This window comes from Stegostoma tigrinum, chromosome 11 (assembly GCF_030684315.1).
Source record: "Stegostoma tigrinum isolate sSteTig4 chromosome 11, sSteTig4.hap1, whole genome shotgun sequence".
Lineage (NCBI taxonomy): Eukaryota > Metazoa > Chordata > Chondrichthyes > Orectolobiformes > Stegostomatidae > Stegostoma > Stegostoma tigrinum.
This window is the reverse complement of record NC_081364.1, coordinates 27,995,450-28,017,074: the sequence shown is the minus strand read 5'-3', so window position 1 is coordinate 28,017,074 and position 21,625 is coordinate 27,995,450. Positions and strand designations below refer to the sequence as shown.

General features: G+C 43.0%; 1 protein-coding gene across 2 annotated transcripts in view; it reads left to right on the top strand.

The window, feature by feature from the left end:
• The window catches only part of fam120c (family with sequence similarity 120 member C), a 124,425-nt gene that overhangs the window by 94,762 nt on the left and 8,038 nt on the right, over nucleotides 1-21,625 (top strand). For both annotated transcript variants that reach the window (XM_048547917.2, XM_048547916.2), the window contains 3 exons: nucleotides 449-658; nucleotides 7,971-8,151; nucleotides 12,862-13,000. In XM_048547917.2, coding sequence (XP_048403874.1) covers nucleotides 449-658; nucleotides 7,971-8,151; nucleotides 12,862-13,000 — 530 coding nt within the window. The remainder of the gene's footprint in view (nucleotides 1-448; nucleotides 659-7,970; nucleotides 8,152-12,861; nucleotides 13,001-21,625) is intronic.

The window sequence follows — 21,625 nt, the reverse complement described above, 5'->3', positions numbered from 1 at the left end:
AAGGCCCATAATTGTCTACTGAGGAAAACTGGGCAATAAGCATTGGCCTAGCCAAAGGTATCCACACCCTAAGAATTCACTTCAATAATCTTAATGTGGAATCAAGATAATGAAGTTACTGTACAGGACTGTCTTCCAGTAAACACCAAAACATGTAGGCTAGAATATCTCAACATCTGTGGATCACCATACATACCAATTTCAATCAAGAATGTGTTGACAACAGCCAGATAACTGATGGTAGGATGAAACTCCATTTAACATATGTATTAGTATACCTATCTGTATTCTGGTGAAGCCTATTATTTGAGTTCAAGAGAGAAGCTTGTATCTTCAGTCAAAAGTGCCAAGTGGATGATCCCATTGGTTTCCTCTAGAAGTTGGTAGTATGCATATATTATTGCCAAACAATTCATGTCAGTTTATCCCCTTGTGCTTCTTTTTCCAGATTGAAAGCCTAGATCCCCGTGGTATCCAACTTGGAGCACTGTTTATGAGCGGGATTGATATGGCGTTATTTGCAAATGATGCATGTGGGCAGCCAATTCCGTGGGAGCATTGTTGCCCATGGATGTACTTTGATGGCAAGCTTTTCCAAAGTAAGCTTATAAAAGTGAGCCGGGAAAAGGTGCCCTTGATTGACCTCTGCGATGGTCAGGTATGAACAATTAAGATACTAATGAGAATATTTTGATCCTTGTTTGATAATTTATATATTTTTGTACACTTACTGATAGGTATTGAATTGAGGCTGGAAGGATCAACTTTAGAAAATAAATGCAATGGCAGTTAATATTTTTAATTGCATCTGTTTATGTGGTATTAGAGACAATTCTGAAGTAGTTTCATTTGTACAATAAAAAACAAGACGAGCTCAATATCTTACAGGGAGTAGGAGTGCTGCCTGAAGCTGCCACGGGTAATTGAACTATTCTGAGTACAGAACCATATGGAACAGAATAATCAACAGCCCCATTCTTGAGCTGAAATGAGTTGAACCAAGGTGGGGAAAATCAGTCAATGTTACTGATTCTAATTGTTGACTAGTGATTAATTTGAGTAAGGGGGTGTGTTGTGAATGTCTGGACCACATCAAACCTGGCTGTGAGACCACTTCGCCACCATTTGAACAAATGATGAATACTTACTATCATAACTTGTTCATGAAGCTGTCCCTTCGCTTAAGTGCTGGAAGGCTGGAGGCATCAGCAGATATAAATACACACATTTTCTGACTTCAAAGTAAATTGATCACTGGTGTATTTTGTATGTGTATGCTACAAGATATTCACATTTGTATAAATTGTGAAATATCTTGACAGCTTTTTTATGCCATCAGTTTTTTGAATAGACTTAGTACACTGGGGTCTTTTTCTCCTTCAGATGAAATGAAAATTACAAATTAATCATTTTTGAAATTAAGTAGATATATTTAATCCAGGGCTGTATTAGGATAGCAGTTCCTAAATGGAAATGTTTGGGGTTTGCGGAGAATAGTGCATGAAGAGGACACGAGCAATCATTAATAAGTAATGCATGCAATTCATATTGTTCTGAGTACAGAACCATATGGAACAGAATAATCAACAGCCCCATTCTTGAGCTGAAATGAGTTGAACCAAGGTGGGGAAAATCAGTCAATTTCAATTTCACTGTTACCATTATTGCAATTCTTTCAGCTTCTTTAGGCTGATTTCTTGCCTGTCTGGCAGGTATTTCGAATATTCTTCCATGTAAATGTGTTTCTTTCAGTTAAAAATTTGAGTTGTTTTCCTCTTGGTCTGTTCATTTGTTCAGCATATTGTTTGAAAACACTCATGAGGTTTGTGTGTGGCTGCTATTATGAAACAATGGAAAAATAACCGCACATCAATGACCACCTGACTCTGCTTCAAAAAGTTATTAAACTGTTCTTTGTCCTGAGTTCCCGCTGTTGAACTCTTCACAAGCCCGTGGAGACTCATGATATGTGGAAGATATGGATAAATAGCTCTCCTTTTAAAATGTATCAACGTCAATAGTGACTTTATTGTCTAGTGCTCTGCATCTTCCTGAAAAGCTTATTTTTCCCCTGCATGGATTTCATATTGCTTCATGTTTGCTATCATTTTAAATTGAGTGTTAGGTTTATAAAGGCTTGCAAACATGAGTTCCTGATATTTTCACAGAATAAAATAAATTTATGTTTTACTTCCTCCAAAGCATTTCTGCAAAATAGGCCCTATTCTACCCTGCCTCCAGACCAACCTCAAGCAACCTGACCACAAGCCGAACCTCTAGTTGTAATCTGAAGGGAATTATTCATCTTGCATCTAGTTTGCATCCCATACACAGGAGAGGAGGGGTTTGTAGTTTACCTGTAGGTTCATGATACAATGTGTGTAACATCTAGAAAACTTGACTGCTGTTGAGACATTAACCGCCTCAACCTCCCCACCCCTCTCACCCACTCCAACCTCTCCCCTGCAGAACGGGCTGCCCTCCGCTCCCTCACCTCCAACCCCAACCTCACCATCAAACCCGCAGACAAGGGTGGCGCAGTCATAGTATAGCGCACTGACCTCTACATCGCCGAGGCCAGACGCCAACTCTCCGACACCTCCTCCTACCGCCCCCTTGATCATGACCCCACACTCGAGCACCAAACCATCATCTCCAACACCATTCACGACCTCATCACCTCAGGGGACCTCCCACCCACAGCCTCCAACCTCATTCTTCCCGAACCCCATACGGCCCGTTTCTGTCTCCTTCCCAAAATCCACAAACCTGCCTGCCCTGATCGACCCATCGTCTCAGCCTGTTCCTGCCCCACCGAACTCATCTCCACCTATCTGGACTCCATTTTCTCCCCTTTGGTCCAGGAACTCCCTACCTACGTCCGTGATACCACCCACGCCCTCCACCTCCTCCAGAACTTCCATTTCCCTGGCCCCCAACACCTCATTTTCACCATGGACGTCCAGTCCCTATACACCTGTATTCCGCATGCAGATGGCCTCAAAGCCCTCCGCTTCTTCCTGTCCCGCAGGCCCGACCAGTCCCCCTCCACTGACACCCTCATCCGCCTAGCCGAACTCGTCCTCACCCTCAACAACTTCTCTTTCGATTCCTCCCACTTCCTACAGACAAAGGGGGTGGTCATGGGCACCTGCATGGGCCCCAGCTATGCCTGCCTCTTTGTAGGTTATGTGGATCAGTCCCTCTTCCGCACCTACACAGGCCCCAAACCCCACCTCTTCCTCCGTTACATTGATGACTATCGGCGCCGCCTCTTGCTCCCCAGAGGAGCTCGAACAGTTCATCCACTTCACCAACACCTTCCACCCCAACCTCAAGCTGACCTGGGCCGTCTCCAACACATCCCTCACCTTCCTGGACCTCTCAGTCTCCATCTCAGGCAACCAGCTTGCAACTGATGTCCATTTCAAGCCCACCGACTCCCACAGCTACCTAGAATACACCTCCTCCCACCCACCCTCCTGCAAAAATTCCATCCCCTATTCCCAATACCTCCGCCTCCGCCGCATCTGCTCCCACGATGAGGCATTCCACTCCCGCACATCCCAGATGTCCAAGTTCTTCAAGGACCGCAACTATCCCCCCACAGTGGTCAAGAACGCCCTTGACCGCGTCTCCTGCATTTCCCGTAACACATCCCTCACACCCCGCCCCCGCCACACCCGCCCAAAGAGGATCCCCCTCGTTCTCACACACCACCCCACCAACCTCCGGATACAACGCATCATCCTCCGACAATTCCGCCATCTACAATCCGACCCCACCACCCAAGACATTTTTCTATCCCCACCCTTGCCTGTTTTCCAGAGAGACCACTCTCTCCGTGACTCCCTTGTTCGCTCCACACTGCCCTCCAACCCCACCACAACCGGCACCTTCCCCTGCAACCGCAGGAAATGCTACACTTGCCCCCACCTCCTCCCTCACCCCCATCCCAGGCCCCAAGATGACTTTCCATATGAAGCAGAGGTTTACCTGCACATCTGCCCATGTGGTATACTGCATCCACTGTACCCCGTGTGGCTCTCTCTACATTGGGGAAACCAAGCGGAAGCTTGGGGACCGCTTTGCAGAACACCTCCACTCGGTTCACAATAAACAACTGCACCTCCCAGTCGCGACCCATTTCAACTCCCCCTCCCATTCTTTAGATGACATGTCCATCATGGGCCTCCTGCAGTGCCACAATGATGCCACCCAAAGGTTGCAGGAACAGCAACTCATATTCTGCTTGGGAACCCTGCAGCCCAATGGCATCAATGTGGACTTCACCAGCTTCAAAATCTCCCTTTCCCCCACCGCATCCCAAAACCAGCCCAGTTCGTCCCCTTCCCCCACTGCATCCCAAAACCAGTCCAGCCTGTCTCTGCCTCCCTAACCTGTTCTTCCTCTCACCCATCCCTTCCTCCCACCCCAAGCCGCACCTCCATTTCCTACCTACTAACCTCATCCCGCCTAGCGAGTTTTGAGAAGATTTGTTGTACCTCAGGTTGAGGTTCTGGGAGTGAGTTTGCTCGCTGAGCTGGAAGGTTCATTTTCAGACGTTTCGTCACCATTCTAGGTAACATCATCAGTGAGCCTCCGACGAAGCGCTGGTGTTATGTCCCGCTTTCTATTTATCTGGTTAGGTTTCCTTGGGTTGGTGATGTCATTTCCTGCGTTGGTGATGTCATCTTCTGTTCTTTTTCTCAGGGGGTGGTAGATTGGCTCCACATCAATGTGTTTGTTGATGGAATTCCGGTTGGAATGCCATGCTTCTAGGAATTCTCATGCGTGTCTCTGTTTGGCTTGTCCTAGGATGGATGTGTTGTCCCAATCAAAGTGGTGTCCTTCCTCATCTGTATGTAAGGATACGAGTGATAGTGGGTCATGTCGTTTTGTGGCTAGTTGATGTTCATGTATCCTGGTGGCTAGCTTTCTGCCAGTTTGTCCAATGTAGTGTTTGTCACAGTTCTTGCAAGGTATTTTGTAGATGACGTTTGTTTTGCTTGTCTGTATAGGGTCTTTTAAGTTCATTAGCTGCTGTTTTAGTGTGTTGGTGGGTTTGTGGGTTACCCTGATGCCAAGAGGTCCGAGTAGTCTTGCAGTCATTTCGGAAATGGCTTTGATGCAGGGGAGAGTGGTTATGGTTTCTGAGCCCGTTTTGTCTGTTTGTGTTTGTTGCTGAGAAATCAGCGGACTGCGTTCATAGGGTACCCATTCCTTTTGAATACACTGTATAGGTGATTTTCCTCTACTCTGCATAGTTCCTCTGTGCTGCAGTGCAGTGGCTCGTTGGAATAATGTTCTAATGCAGCTTCGTTTGTGGGTGTTGGGATGGTTGCTCCTGTAGTTCAGTATTTGGTCCGTATGTGTTGTTTTCCTGTAGACGCTGGTTTGAAGTTCCCCATTGGCTGTTCGCTCTACTGTGACATCTAGGAATGGCAGTTTGTTGTTGTTTTCCTCCTCTTTTGTGAATGTTATGCCAGTAAAGGGTATTATTGATGGTCTTGAAGGTTTCCTCTAATTTGTTTTGTTTAGTGATGACAAAGGTGTCATCCACATAGCGGACCAAAAGTTTGGGTTGGATGATTGGCAGAGCTGTTTGTTCGAGCCTCTGCTAAGAACCCTGATATCAGAGATCCCATGGGTGTACTGTTGGTTTGTCTGTAGGTTTTGTTATTGAAAGTGAAGTGGGTGGTGAGGCACAGGTCCACTAGCTTGATGATGTTGTCCTTGCTGATGAGGTTTGGTGGTGTCTGGTGTATGTGTCTTCTGTTCTTCCAATAGTGTCATCAGTGCTTCTTTGGCCAGTTTGATGTTGATGGATGTGAACAGGGCTGTTACGTCAAAAGAGACCATTATTTCATCCTCTTCTATCTTGGTGTCTTTGGTGTTCAGGAATTCTTGGGTGGAGGGAATGGAGTGGCGGGAGTCTTCTACTAGGTGTTTTAGTCTTTGGTGTAGTTCCTTAGCTAATCTGTAGGTTGGTGTTCCAGGTAGCGACACGATGGGTCTGAGGGGGGCTCCTGGTTTGTGTATTTTTGGTAGTCTGTAGAAGCGTGGTGTGTTGGATCCATCTGGTTTCATTTTTTGGAAGTCTCTCTTGTTTAATTCTCCAGATTTTTGAAGTTTTTTGAGTAAGGCTGTGATTCGGATCACCGAATCATCCAACCCAAACTTTGGGTCCGCTATGTGGATGACACCTTTGGCATCACTAAACAAAACAAATTAGAGGAAACCTTCAAGACCATCAATAATACCCTTTACTGGCATAACATTCACAAAAGAGGAGGAAAACAACAACAAACTGCCATTCCTAGATGTCACAGTAGAGCGAACAGCCAATGGGGAACTTCAAACCAGCGTCTACAGGAAAACAACACATACGGACCAAATACTGAACTACAGGAGCAACCATCCCAACACCCACAAACGAAGCTGCATTAGAACATTATTCCAACGAGCCACCACACACTGCAGCACAGAGGAACTACGCAGAGCAGAGGAAAATCACCTATACAACGTATTCAAAAAGAATGGGTACCCTATGAACACAGTCCACCGATTCCTCAGCAATAAACCCAAACAAACAGACAAAACGTGCTCAGAAACCACAACCACTCTCCCCTACATCAAAGACATTTCCGAAATGACTGCCAGACTACTCGGACCCCTTGGCATCAGGGTAACCCACCAACACACTAAAACAGCAGCTAATGAACTTAAAAGACCCTATACAGACAACAAGCAGAACAAACGTCATCTACAAAATACCTTGCAAGAACTGTGACAAACACTACATTGGACAAACTGGCAGAAAGCTAGCCACCAGGATACATGAACATCAACTAGCCACAAAACAACATGAGCCACTGTCACTCGTATCCTTACATACAGATGAGGAAGGACACCACTTTGATTGGGACAACACATCCATCCTAGGACAAGCCAAACAGAGACATGCATGAGAATTCCTAGAAGCATGGCATTCCAACCGGAATTCCATCAACAAACACATTGATTTGGAGCCAATCTACCACCCCCTGAGAAAAAGAACAGAAGATGACATCACCAACACAGGAAATGACATCACCAACCCAAGGAAACCTAACCAGATAAATAGAAAGCGGGACATAACACCAGCGCTTCGTCGGAGGCTCACTGATGATGTTACCTAGAATGGTGACGAAACGTCTGAAAACGAACCTTCCAGCTCAGCGAGCAAAGTCACACCCTCATCCCACCTCCTTGACCTGTCCGTCTTCCCTGGACTGACCTATCCCCTCCCTACCTAGCCACCTATACTCTCCTCTCCACCTATCCTCTTTGCTCTCCATCTTTGGTCCGCCTCCCCCTCTCTCCCTATTTATTCCAGTCCCCTCACCCCATCCCCCTCTCTGATGAAGGGTCTAGGCCCGAAACGTCAGCTTTTGTGCTCCTGAGATGCTGCTTGGCCTGCTGTGTTCATCCAGCTTCACACTTTATTATTTAGTTTGTATACCATTTTTTTTGTATGTAAGGCAAGCATTTTATTAATTGGCACTTATGAGACCAGGAGTGTGCCGTGGTTGATCAAATTATTCCAGTTAATAAAGAGGTCCACAAAACAATGTAAAAACGTTCACTAAGTAATAGAAACATAATGCAGGGGGTATACACGTCACTTTTATACATTATCTACCACTTAAATAATAATGCAACTTTGCCTTAAATAAAACTTAACAGGAGTGAGCCTTCTCACTCACACCCTGACTATTGGAACATTACAGAGATCACAATAATAGCGTAAACTTCTGGTATTTCAGGTATATAATTTTTGCCAGTTTACCAAGTGTGCCAGTTCAAAAGGTGCTGATTAAAACAAAATTTGTTGTACTTCATCTGATGCTTTGGGGATCAGGCAAAATGCAGGCAGTTGAGAATGGATTCTGTACTTAGAATCTGTACTATTTTGTGATTAATTATAGGCTGATCAAGCTGCGAAACTTGAGAAAATGCGTCAGAGTATTCTGGAAGGCTTAAACCTTTCCAGGCAAGCTCATCCCATTGCTTATCCTCCTCCAGCCATGCATTTTTATCCAGCTGCAGTTTATCCGAGACCCGTTGGACCAATCCTTACACATCACGGTAGAGGGAGAGGCTTGGGTGGTAAGCAGCATTACTGTTCTGTCTGTACTGAAGCTGAAATCTCAGCAATGTTTTACCCAGCAATGACTTTGTATCGTCTATAACATTTTAACCTGATGTGTGGGGAATTGATTGTTCGGCGTAATTGAATATCTCACTTTTGGTTTTGGCTTGTCTAGTTACATGGTCAAAATTAACAGGTTAAATAGCTACGATGGGAAGCTTGATGTCTCTTTGTGTCTAAGCGACATTCTGATTTATTTTAATTCCCGTAATGTACTATTTCCTAGATTTGCATTTAGATAACTGTAGCTAGCATTCACGTGAGGAGTCATGGTAGATTAATATTCAATCAACTCCAAAACATTATGATATCCTCAAGTTCTTGATTTTTAAGCTTTCTATCCAGTAGTAATTATTCAGTCAAAAAATAACAGTGCCAGTAACTTGCTTTTCACGGTGCCTTTTGATTTATTAAAATGTCATGGCAATTTGTTGCATTCAGAATCTTAAAATGTGTGTTACCATAGAACCACAGAACCCCTACAGTGTGGAAGCAGGCCCTTTGGCCCAACAAGTCCACACTGACCCACAGAGCATCCCACCCAGACCCATTCTTCTATAAACCCACCTAACCTACACATCCCTGGACACTATGGGCAATTTGGCATAGCCAGTCCACCTACCCTGCGCATTTTGTGGTTTGGGCTGTGGTAAGAAACTGGAGCACCCAGAGGAAACTCATGCAGACACGGGGAGAATGTGCAAACTGCACACAGATCGTCACCCAAGGGTAGAATCGAACCCGGGTCCCTGGCGTGAGGCAGCAGTGCTAATCACTGAGCCACAATGCCGTCCCAAAATGACCATCTTAAGTTATCTTATTTATGATCTATTTTCTAAATTATAAATGTTTTCCAGAGAAATCTTCCATTGAGTTTGTACTTTTGAAAGGAGTATCATTTAAAACATTACCGAATAGAAGGGATTTGGGAGTATTTTAAAAAGCCAAAAATGATTGTTTGATTTGGGTGGGAGGTGAGGAAATATACCTGTGCTCCATCCTCTCCATTTCTGCTTTTAATACATGAGGAGATTGTGTGTCTCCATTTTAACATATTTGTATTTTTAACCACTGTTTTGGGAAAAGGCCAGCAAACAAAAGGACATAAGATAGCTGCGTCTATCAGGTATGTACTTTTACAACTCTGATTGTGGTCGAGGTGGAATAGAATTGCTTCCTGCGGACCTAACAAAGTTGCTTGTTAACATGTGTGGTCCCGTCAGTGAGCCCCCTATTTATGTTCCTCAATCTCCTCTGGAACCTCTGACTCTTCCCATGATTTCCCAACTCTTAACTCTTTTTTTTAAAACCAACGCACTAGAATCAACCCATCAGCCACCCTGGACCCAATATCTGCTAACAAATTCCAAACTCACCTGCTCCTAATCTGTAAACCTATTGTGTTTACTGCTCTATGAGGTAGGCAGGTTTATAAATCAGGCTTGCTTCTGGGTGAGGGCTCATATTTCTTTTCTAATAAAAAGACGTGCCATGTTAAAACATCATGGTTTTCAAAGAAATTATTATTATTATTATTATTATTATATTATAATTCTCTGTGACTCCCGTAACTCTGAAGGTCTACCGTAATGAATCTTGGACCATTATGTCTGTTCCAACCCTTTGTTAGAACAAAGGAGAGATTATAGAAATTAGGCCTGTTTTCTCCATGCACATTGATTTTTGTTGATACTTATTAGTTGCTGATGGACAGATTTATGATTTCACAGATACTGAGGATGTACTGTATTTGGAGTTAGGCCACAGATCTACCATGATCTCCTTGATTGGTGGAATGGGCTCAAGGTGCTGAATGGCCGACTCCTGTTCATTTGTAATCTAAAACAAATCCCTTTGTTCTGTGCTGTCTACATTTCCTTTTGTTTCAGCTGCTTCTCATTATGTTGAGTCTATTTTTGAGCCCATCTGCCCAAGGATCAAGGCTAAAGTTTGTTCTTTGATGTTGGCACCGTAACTGCTGATCAGTGCCAGTGCCTAATTTCAGTGTTTGTTAGAAGGCTTATATTCTTTGCAGGAATAGAACTCCATGAAACCAATATGTTCTATCTTTTTATATCTCTGCAGTGAACTTAATATTATCAAGCTATTCAAATGCAATATGTGCACTCCCTGTGTTTTGGTTCAATAGAGGACATATTGTCTCCCCATTAGAGAACTGGACTTGAGCAGAGAATTTCCCCTCTGTGCTTGACTGACTATCATGCTTAATGTCCGTTTATAAAAGAAAGCTTTGGAGTTGACGAGCAGATTTTGGTAAATATCTTCCAGTGCATACCGCAAATCACCTTTGTTTGGAGAAACTAATTCTGACTGAGCGACAAGGTTGTTCTGGTCTGTGACTTGTGCCAGATGACTTAATCTCCTGGATTAGCAGAGATAACAACTACCGCTGATGCTGGAGTCAGCGTCAACATAGTGCGGAGATGGAGGTACACGGCAGGCCAGGCAGTACCAGAGGAACAGGAAAGTCGATGTTTCGGGTCAGGACCCTTCTTCAGAACTCGGGAGGAGGAAGGGAACTGAGAAATAAATGGAGGGAGGAGGGGTGGGACTGGGGGAAGGTTGTTGGGATGGAGATAGGTGGATGCAGGTAGGGAGTAGTGGGGATTGGTCAGTAGAAAGGGTGTGGTGGATAGGAAGGAAGGAAGATGGACGGATTGTGTCAGGTCAAGGAGATGGGAGGGAGGAGGGGTGGGACTGGTGGTGGGATGGTGATAGATGGGTGCAGTGCAAGTGAGGTCCCTTCCCACTGACCAATCCTCGCTAACCCCTACCAATCCCCACTACATGCTGCCTGCATCCACCTATCGCCATCCCACTTCCCCACCACCAGCCCCACTCTTCCTCCCTCTTGCCTCCTTGTCCTGACACAACCTTCCTCCCCATCTATCTACCCCACCCTTCCCACTGACCAATCCCCACTACCCTCGACCTGCATCCACCTATTACCATCTCATCTACCCTCCCCCAGCCCCAGCTGCCCTCCTTCTATTTATTTCCCAGCTCCCTGCCCCCTCCCAGGTTCTGATGAAGGGTCCCAACCTGAAGTGTCAACATCTTGGTCCTCTGATGCTGTCTGCCCTGCTGTGTTCCTCCAGCTCCATGCTGTGTTGACACTGATTTAATCTCCTGTTCAGTTTTTTTGGCACTGTTGATGACCTATAATATCTTTAATGCTGGTATTAATCCGGATCAAATTCAGCATCAAATCATAGTTGCATCTTTACAGTTGCACAACCCACAGATTATATGATTGCTTCTGAAAGTGATTAGGTAATGTGTTCATCTAGAATTTTTGGTGACTTCATATCATAGAATCCCTACAATGTGGAAACAGGCCGTTTGGCCCAACAGGTCCACACTAACCCTCTGAAGAATATCCCAGACCCATCCCGCTACCCTGTACCTGTAACTCTGCATTTCCTGTGACTAATGCACCTAACTTACATAATCCTGAACACTATGGGCAATTTAGCATGACAGTCTACCTAACCCCCACATCTTTGGACCATGGGAAGAAACCAGAGCACCTGGCGGAAACGCGTGGAGTATGTGCAAACTCCAAAAGACAGTCGCCCAAGGAATCAAACCCAGGTTCTTGGTGCTATGAGACAGCCGTGCTAACCACTGAGCCACTGCGCCGGCCCTCCTTTTCTTCCCTTCAGTTCCCCCTTTTTGTTTTAACAATATACTGAAACATTACTGGGAAACGTTTTTGTTTGTTTCTATGTTATGCAAAATAATAGAAGTATCAGAGCAGAGAACTGTTGAGTCACTAGTTGATGGCTGTCTGAAATGAAATTATTTTGCTAGACTTAACTTATTCTTTATTGTCGAATGCAAAACTGCTTTTATTTAACAAAAAAATGTCAGATGCACTCGGGCCACACAAATTCCTGTTTTTTTAATCCCCTGTTTTCTGTTCATTCATTGGATGTGGGCATTTCTTGCAAAGTCAACTTTCCTTGCTCATACCTTAACTGCTGTTGAGAAGAAGTGATGAGCAACTTTTATTGTACACCTTTTGGTGTGCTGTTGAGTAAGAAGTTCCTCATGTTTTCTCCATTGAAGTTGTGGCACGTTGGAGCAGGTTCTTCAAACTTTTTTACATCCGTTAAATGCTTGACATAGTGCATAAGGCTGTGTGTGGAAAATTAAAAAAGCATACTATTCTCTCATTCTAATTTTCAGCACAATTGTTTGGCCATTCCAAAAAAAGTTTATTTCACTTGCTTTGACAAAAATTGTATGCAATTATTCGATTTAATCTTGCCATACTTTATAATTTAACTGCTTTTTGATGGTTAACTACATGTCAGTATTTTCTCGGGTATGGTTATTGGGGGTGAGTCATTCTAAGTGCATTGGTAACTATTCAAGGATCAGTATGATGTTCTCTTATAGTCTTATGAAAATATATTTAAACATGTTCATATGTTTAAGGTAAGAGTTCAAGTTGTCGGTAAACATTTAGTACGAACATTAATTTTCTATTCTTTCACCTCCAGAGAGTATCTTACCTTCATGTTGTTAAATGCACTAAAATGCTTAGCTGAGGTTTGTCAATATAGTATTATACGATTCCTCCTCATTTTGATTTACTGAAAAATGCCGAGTGGTGTAAATTATTTCTTTTGAATTTGCAGGCGTCCAGCCAATGCCCTCTCAAGGAGGTAAATTAGAGATTGCAGGGACTGTCGTAGGCCAGTGGGCAGGAAGCAAGCGTGGACGTGGCAGAACTGCCTTTCCCCTGCAGGTTGTTTCTGTTGGAGGACCAGCTAGAGGGTACGTTGGTTACAAAATATGTAATAAGCACACTGTGTAAATATATATTAAGTTGTTTTGACAGTTGAGCTTATAATATTAAACATTTCAGAAGTGAAAAAAAAGAAATTCTGAATGAATTTCCCTGTACACCAATGAACATCTCTCTTTCCAGATTGGAGAAGCTCACCAGACTATCCTTGAATTCGTCCAAAATTATAGTCATAGGCCGTTAATTTGATCCTGAGACCAAAACAGCCCTTGGAATGAGCACTGATTGTATGTCAGCAGCGCATTGTTTTTAAGCCTGTACCACCTAGTTTTCCATGATAGCCCCAAAGAGGGAGCATACCCCTGTGTGGAGGTGCTGCAAGTTGTTGACTGTTGTCCTTGTATTTTATAATATTGAAGCTTTCCAATGTCTGCTTTCAGCGAGATGAGGAAAGTTAGGTGGGATGCAGATTAACATCACTCCTATCTCAATACAATGCCATTTGATTGTAAAATCTGTTTTATTTGATTGCAATCCAAACAGACTCTGAGAATGCTGCTTAAAAAATGTAAAGTGTACAGGATCTTTATCCCAAGAAAATAGGTATGCTGCAGACACAACAGAAATAAATCAGCCAAATCTGAATGAAAGTATTGAAAGGAAATGTAGAAATATTGCATTTAACAATGAATAGTCTGTGGAAGGAAAGTCAGACATTAGCTGACACCAAAAGATGGCGCAACCCACAATCATAATAGTTTAGGAGAAAGTTAAATTGGTTGAACAGTTGGCAATCCCACCCTGAGAACTGCTTGCCAATCTGATTGTCCCAACAGCTCTAGCAATCCCAGCAGCATCAAAGCTCTGTAGTGAACTGCAAGAGGGAGCACAAAGAACATTAGTGGCTGCTTCACAATGCTGTCCTGCAGTTCCATAGCAGAGAGAGATCTGACAACGCAGGAAGGAATGTGAGAGGGCCGGCTTTTGGAGGGCTGGGGCTGTGGAAGAAGGGGCTCTGAGGTGATATTTTTTATGGGGGCTACACCTGATGCGAACAGAACAACAGTCCCTCTTCAGCATGTACACTGGTATTGTTCCCTAACTCTTGCACCAACAACTACCACTCTGCCCTCAAATTCACTTGACCCATCTCAGACACCTCCCTCCCCTTTCTTGACCACTCCATTTCCTTTTCTGGCGATAGTTTCTGACATCTACTATAAACACACAGACTCCCATAGCCACCTAGACTACGTCATCTCCCACCTTGTATCTTGCAAAAATTCCCATCCCATTTTCCCAATTCCTCCATCTCTGGCACGGTGGCTCAGTGGTTAGCACTGCAGCCTCACAGCACCAGGGACCCGGGTTCGATTCCAGCCTCGGGCGACTGTCTGTGCAGAGTTTGCACATTCTCCCCGTGTCTGCATGGGTTTCCTCCGGGTGCTCCGGTTTCCTTCCACAGCCCAAAAATGTGCAGGCTAGGTGGATTGGCCATGCTAAATTGCAGGTAGTTTTCAGGGGTGTGTGGGTTATAGGGGGATGGTCTTGGGATATATCAAGTGCGGTGTGAACCTGTTGGGCCAAAGGACCTTTTTCCACACTGTATGGCGAAGAGACGTTCCACTCCCAAGCATCCAGATGTTCTCCTTTTTCAAACAGCATTCTTTTCCCCCGTGTCATTTGGCTAGCTCACAACTGCACCTCTTCCATTCCCTGTACCACAGGTCTAAACTAAACCCTTCCCCCAAATATAATAAAGATAAGGTCCCCCTTGTCCTCATTTTCCATCCCACCAGCCTCCGCATCCAACGTGTCATCCTCAAACACTTCTGCTAACTTCATTTAGACCCCACCACACAGAATATCTTCCACTCCCCAACCCTCTCTGCTTTCCACAAGGACAATTCTCGTTGCCACTCCTTAGTTCGCGCCACCTTCCTCACCAACCATTCCACTCCATCACTCCCCACGCTGTACCTTCCCCTGTAACTGTAAAAGATGCAACACCTGCCCACGCAACACCTTCCTCACCTTCATCCAGAGCCCTAAACGGTCCTTCCTAGTGAGACATGGCTTCACCTGCATCTCCTCCAACCTAGCCTGCTGCATCCGGTGCTCCAGATGTAGTCCTGTCTACATCGGTGAGACTAGACATAGACTAATTGACTGGTTCACCAAGCATCTTCGCCTGACCAGTAATGACCAGCTTAATCTCTTGGTCACTGCCCATTTCAACTCCTACCCCCACTCCTGCTCCTTGTCCATCCTCAGCCGCCTCCAGTGTTGCAGCAATTCACAATGCACATTTGAGGAACAACACCTTATCTTCTGCCTGGGCACCCTACAGCCCGGAGGACTCAGCATTGAGCTCCCTAATTTCAAATCACCTTCCCAAACATCCCCTGGCCCCCTTTCCAGCCCTCCCACCTCTTTTCCATTCCACCTGTTGACCCTCTGTTCTAGCCACTAACCGGATTCATCCCTCCCATCAACCAACCAAGTTGCACCGGTGTCCACCTATTTCCACCATTCCCCTTTTATCTGCAGTTCCCCATATCCCCACGTCCAATCCTGAAGAAGGGTAATACCCGAAATGTTGACTTCTCCTTTCATCCAGATGCTGCCTGGCTTGCTGTATTCTTCTAGCCCCCCGTTTGTCTAACTCCCAAAGGTTGTCTGCCCAGTCACATCCACCTGCCCATGCTAGCCATATTGTGGCGACCACCAATGTAAATATTATAAATAAACCTGTTCGGATGTGTTATGACACGCCTCTGTAACAGGTAGGACTTTAACTCCGTCTCCTGGCCCTAACACTGGTAATATTCTTATGTGCCACAAGATCCCTACGTCTGTATTCTGCTATAGAGGTTTGCTAACAAGCCTAATAAACCCTTTAATTATTTAACGAATTATAGCATGGAAGCTCAGCTCAGGGGTGAGTAGGAAGGTTGGATTTTGCCTGATATATTTTACATTCTGCTCTCATCCCATCCGTCCCCTGCCAAAAACACATGTAGAAAGATTCTGTTAAATGCAGCTTAAGTGTCCATTCCAGTGGGCAAGGCCTGACCTGCTGTGTTCCTCTAGCTCCACACTGTGTTGTCTCTGATTCCAACATCTACAGTTCTTGCTATCTCTCTTAATGCATGTAATGATAAGTTTTTACCAGAACTGTACAACATAGTGTATAAAAGTAACAAAAGTATTTTTCCTAATTGTCATTGGCTTATTTAAAAATTTCAAAGTTACATTTTGGGTATGAACTTTAATCATAAATTATTTTCTTTGATCTGGATCGAGATAATAAACATTGAAGTTTTGGATTAACTTATTTATTCTTGACATTTGTCATGCTGAAGATTCATTTAAAAGTCGTGAGACCCACAAAAACAAAAGTGTTATTCTATTTTCAATCTTGTATTTTTCTGTACTAGTCACGTGTCTTAAGAAAAAGTCTCAAGTCTTTCATTTTGCCCAAGAAGAAATATTTGTCTTAGGCTTCCAGTTACATTGACCTAAGGCAATTTGTTATGCTTGTCATTCTTGCTGAATGCGTAATTATCAAACATGTTGCTCAATAGAAAATGTTTTTGAGAAATTAATTAAACATCGTTCATTTTCAATTTCTAATGACCTAGGAAGTTTTTTAAATAGCAAGAATAATGAAAACAATGTTATCCAGAGTTAAAAGCCTTGAAACCTGAAGAAATTACTAATTTAACTTTGGAAATGGCAAAGTGAACTTACTTTTAAGTTCCATACTATGCACAGGACCACACAAACTATCTTTACAGAGCCTGCAATTATCGACTCATTAGTGTCAATGGATGGAAAATCAGAGGTATTTGTGATTTTTTTGTTGCATGGAAGATTTTGCTAAGAGCTTGGTACTTGTGAAAATTCTGCACATAGTAGCTGTCATATGTCAACCTTTTTTACGTATGCCCATTAAGTTTTCCTCCCCAACATTACTTGTGAACAAAAGTACAATTCTTTGGCGTGAACCTGTTCCACTCTTACAGGACAATGTGTTCCTGATGCTATTGTCCCAATCTCATGTCTGCTGTAATGAATTAACAAAGCTTTTTATAGGATGTGCCATTACCAAGAAATCACATTTTAGCAGTCTAAATTAGATTCTGTTTCAGTATATTAAACAAAACCTTGATTATGCTTGTATCCATGTTATTTGTCATGTACAATTATGATATAGTATGGTACAAAAGGAAGCCATTCAGCCCATTAATTTTGTGCCAGCTTTTTTTGAAAAACTGTTCAATATCCCCCGTCTACTGTCTGTTCTTCCCCTTTTGGTATATACCCAAATATAAGCTACAGAGAGGGCCACAATGACTATAATTGGCTCCTGTTCATTATTAGGATTTTAAATTAAGTCTTCTCAGATAACCATGATGAAAATGTTGATGAAGTAAATGTAAAGCTGCCTTTTGAGAAATACTGGAGTTTTATGGGTTTGTGCAAATTATTAACCCATGGTAACACTAAGGATTGGGTTGAAGACAGCAGGCACTATTTTAGTTTTACTGTGCTAGTGTTTCTTAAACTTCAGTATTCCACATGCAAAGGCATTCATGAACATTTGGTCCAGCTAGGCGTATTAGAAATATTTGTAGATGTGTTTCAATGTTAGAAAGAAAGATAATAATCTATTAAAGCAAGCTAGAAAATATCGCATTTCGTGCCCCCCTTTTAAAGTTTCTCTTTTGGAGAGCATTGTTTTATAGTTACATTCACATCAGCTTTCCATTGCCATGTACAATCGGTCTTCACACAAAGGCTGAGTGTTGACCGAGCTAGCTGACGTAGACCAGGAAAGGAGTTTAGCAACAAAGACAGTTGAGAAACAGTAGCAGATGTTTAAGAAAATAGTTCTTAGCTCAGCAAAGATATACCCCAGTGAGAAAGTAGAATTCTTGAGAAAGTATAAAACATCCATAGTTAGGGAAGTTAAGGGTCGCATCAAATTGAAAGAAAAAGCATAAAATGTGGCAAATGTTAGTCATAAACCAGAGGATCGAGAAAGTTTTAAACGCCAACAAGAGATTATTGAAAAGGTAATAAAGAAGGAGAAGATGTATTTTAAGGGTGATCTTGCAAATAATATTAAGTTGGATAGCCAGACATTCTTCAGATATAATTTAGGGGTAAAAAAGTCCCCAAAGTGACTATTAGCACCTTAGGGAATGAGACTGGGGAGAAAATGGGGAACCAGGAAATGGCAAAGGAGTTGAATAAATGCTTTGCATCAGTCTTCGCAGTAGAAGCCAACATTCTATAAGATACCAAATAAAGTCATTCCTCTGTATCCACAAGGGCTCTGTTCCTGAGAACCCCTGGGAATGATTAAACAAGCTTCGCACTCATGGTTTTAAAGTAAGCATAAATAAAGGGTGAATCGCAGATATGCATGTTTTGCCCATGGAAGGTGAATTTTGTTCTGACTAATAGTTTAGCGCGGATAGGCAAATTCGTGATTTGGCTGATGCCAAGGATTTACTGTAATCAAGGAACAAAAGGAGAGGAAATATAGTAACTATCACTAGCGATTAATTACTGGGGAAATTAATGGGACAAAAGATCATCAGGTCCCCTGGGTCTGATTGCACGCATCGTACTATATTAAAAGTAGTAGTTGTAGAGATAGTGGATACACTGTAGTGTCTTTCAGGAATCTTCTGATTCTGAGAAAGTTGCAGATAATTGGAAATTGCCAATATTACACCTTAAGAGGGAAGGAGAAAAAGTCTCACCAAACTAAAAGCCAGGTAGCTTAAGATTTGTTGGGAAAATGCGACAGTCTATTACAAAGGATATAATAGGAACGCATTCAGAATTGCGTAACATGATTAGGTGGAGCAGTTCTGAAGAAGGGTCACTGGATCCAAAATGTTAACTGTGTTTTCTCTCCACAGATACTGCCAGATATGCTGAGATTTTCCAGCAATTTCTGGTTTCCTTTCTGGTTTCCAGCATCCGCAATTCTTTGGTCTTATGATTAAGTGGAGCTTAGCTTCACAAAGGGGAAATCATGCCTAACTAATTTATTGAAATTCTTTGAGAAGGTGGCAAGCAAGATAGATAAAGGGGAAGCAATGAGTGTAATATCTGCCATTTCCTGGTTCCCCATTTTCAGAAAGTGTTTGATTGGCTCCACGTACGGGGCTGTTTAATAAGATGGCCTATGGTGTTGGAGGTGATATGTTAGCATGCATAGAGGCTTGGCTAACTAATGGAAGACAGAGTTGGGGTGGGAGCATTTACAACTTGACAACCTGTAACTAGTGGAATGCAACAGGAATCATTGCTGGAGCACTAATTATTTACAACATAATTACTTGGAAAATGAATGTATTATAGCCAGGTTTGCACATGATGCAAAAATGTAAAGGAAGGTGAATGGTGAGGATGATGCACACAGTTTGTTGAAGGATTTGGACAAATTAAGTGAGTGTGCAAAAATTTGGCATGTGGATATAATGTGGGAAAATATGAGGCTGCATTATTTTGGCAAGCTGAATAGATGAACTGAAAATTATTTAAATAGAGAAAGACTGTAAAAAGCTATAACAACGAGGGACTTGGGAGTTCTTGTGCATAAATAGTACATAATTGATGGTCTCAGTGAAAATTTGTATCTCGGGCTGTGGGTCCATGTTCATTTGCTGGCCAATCCAGTTGTTCTGTGGTGTGTAGATGTTTCGTTACCATTCTAGGCGACATTATCAATGCGACCTCTAATCAAAACCTTGATGTTCTGCTCTATTCTGCATTTATATGATCCTCTGGTGTGATGGGTCTTGTCACTTGCAGTTCTGTTTTTAAGCTGCGGTCTGTATAAGGGGTCTATTTCTATATGTTTGTATATGGAGTCTCGTGTTGAGAACCAGGTTTCCAGAAATTCCCTTGCATGTCTGTTGTTTGTTTATCCCAGTGTAATCACTTTGTCCCAGACGAACTGATCGGCCTCATTGTCTGTGTGTATCAAGACAGGTGAATATTAGTCGTATCTTTTATTGCCAGCTGGTGTTTGTGAATCCTGGTCATCAGTAAATAGGACTAACGTGATATACAGAACCCCACACAGTGAGTGCAATAAACATTACATTTGGACAAATGATGAGGAAACTGACAGTTAGGATACACGAACACCAGCTGGCAATAAAAAGACATGACCAATATTCACTTGTCTCGATACACGCAAATAATGGGGGCTGTCAGTTTGACTGGGACAAAGTGACTACACTTGGACAAGCGAACAACAGACATGCAGGTGAATTTCTGGAAGTCTGGTTCTCAGTATGGGACTCCTATTTCCATGTGTTTGTTAATGATCCCTTATACAGACCGCTGCTTAAAAAAATACAGAACCATTGGTGAAAGACCCATCACACCAAAAGATCATATAAATTCAGAATGGAGCAGAACGCTAACATTTCAATTAGAGGTCACACTGACGATGCTGCCTAGAATGGTAATAAAACGTCTGCACATCATGGAACAACTGGCTCAGCGAGCTAAAGAACAACGGTTCATAATTGATGCTAGCATACAGTTTCACATAACAAAGAAACTATTTGGAATGTTGGCTTTTATTTCAGAGGTAATAGAATGTAGGTTAACAATAAAACGGTGCAAAGCACTAGTCAGAAATGTCAGCTGAGTTGTTCTAGAAACTCCCCCAAATTCTGTTTCATTGCTAGTTTACTGCCACGAGATCAAGATGAATATTGCCCCCAGTAGCTTCATCATAGAATCCCTACCGTGTGGAAACAGGCCCTTCGCCCTAACAAGTCCACACTGAACCTCACAGCATCCCACCCAGACCCACCCTGCTATCACCCACCTAATCTGCACCTCCTTGAACACTACGGGCAATTTAGCATGGCCAGTCTACTTAACCTGCACATCTTTGGACTGCTGGAGGAAACCAGAGGAAACCCATGCAGACATGGGGAGAATGTGCAAACTCCGCACTGATAGTTGCCCAAGGCTGGAATCGAACCCAGGTCCCTGGCGCTATGAAGCAGCAGCGCTAACCACTGTACCAACCTGCTGCCCCCTGGCTTGAAGTCTAAATGGACAGTTATGAGCTTTGAACATATAGACAATCCTGACAGCTCCCAAAGAAAATTTGAGTTGATACCTCAGATGTTTTTATCAACAACTTCACCATTCTGGCTGATTTTTGGAGCTAGGATATTGAACAAAGGCTATGTGAAACATGTGATATCAGACTAAGATGGTCTGCAATGAATAAAATTACTGCATTAAATCAAAGGGTTATGACCTTGATGAAATAAATGACAGAAATTGTTCTTTTTATGAACCGAGTATAGTAAATGGTAAAAGAAAAACACATGAATGCCTGCATTTGCAATTTCGCAATGCTATCATTGTTAGAGCCATTCTCTGGTAGCCTGATCAGTGGAGTATCCAGCCTTGGCTTTGGTTGTGGAAAGGTTGAAACATTATATCAGTGGTCACCTCACTTGTTCATTACAAAGACAAAGACTATGCAAATATTCCAGACTGAACCACATGCTTGTACCATTTCATAGAAGTTGTGTGAGCTGCAAGCCTAATCTGATGAAATTGAATCGGCACATGGATCAAGGCCAGTGAGAATA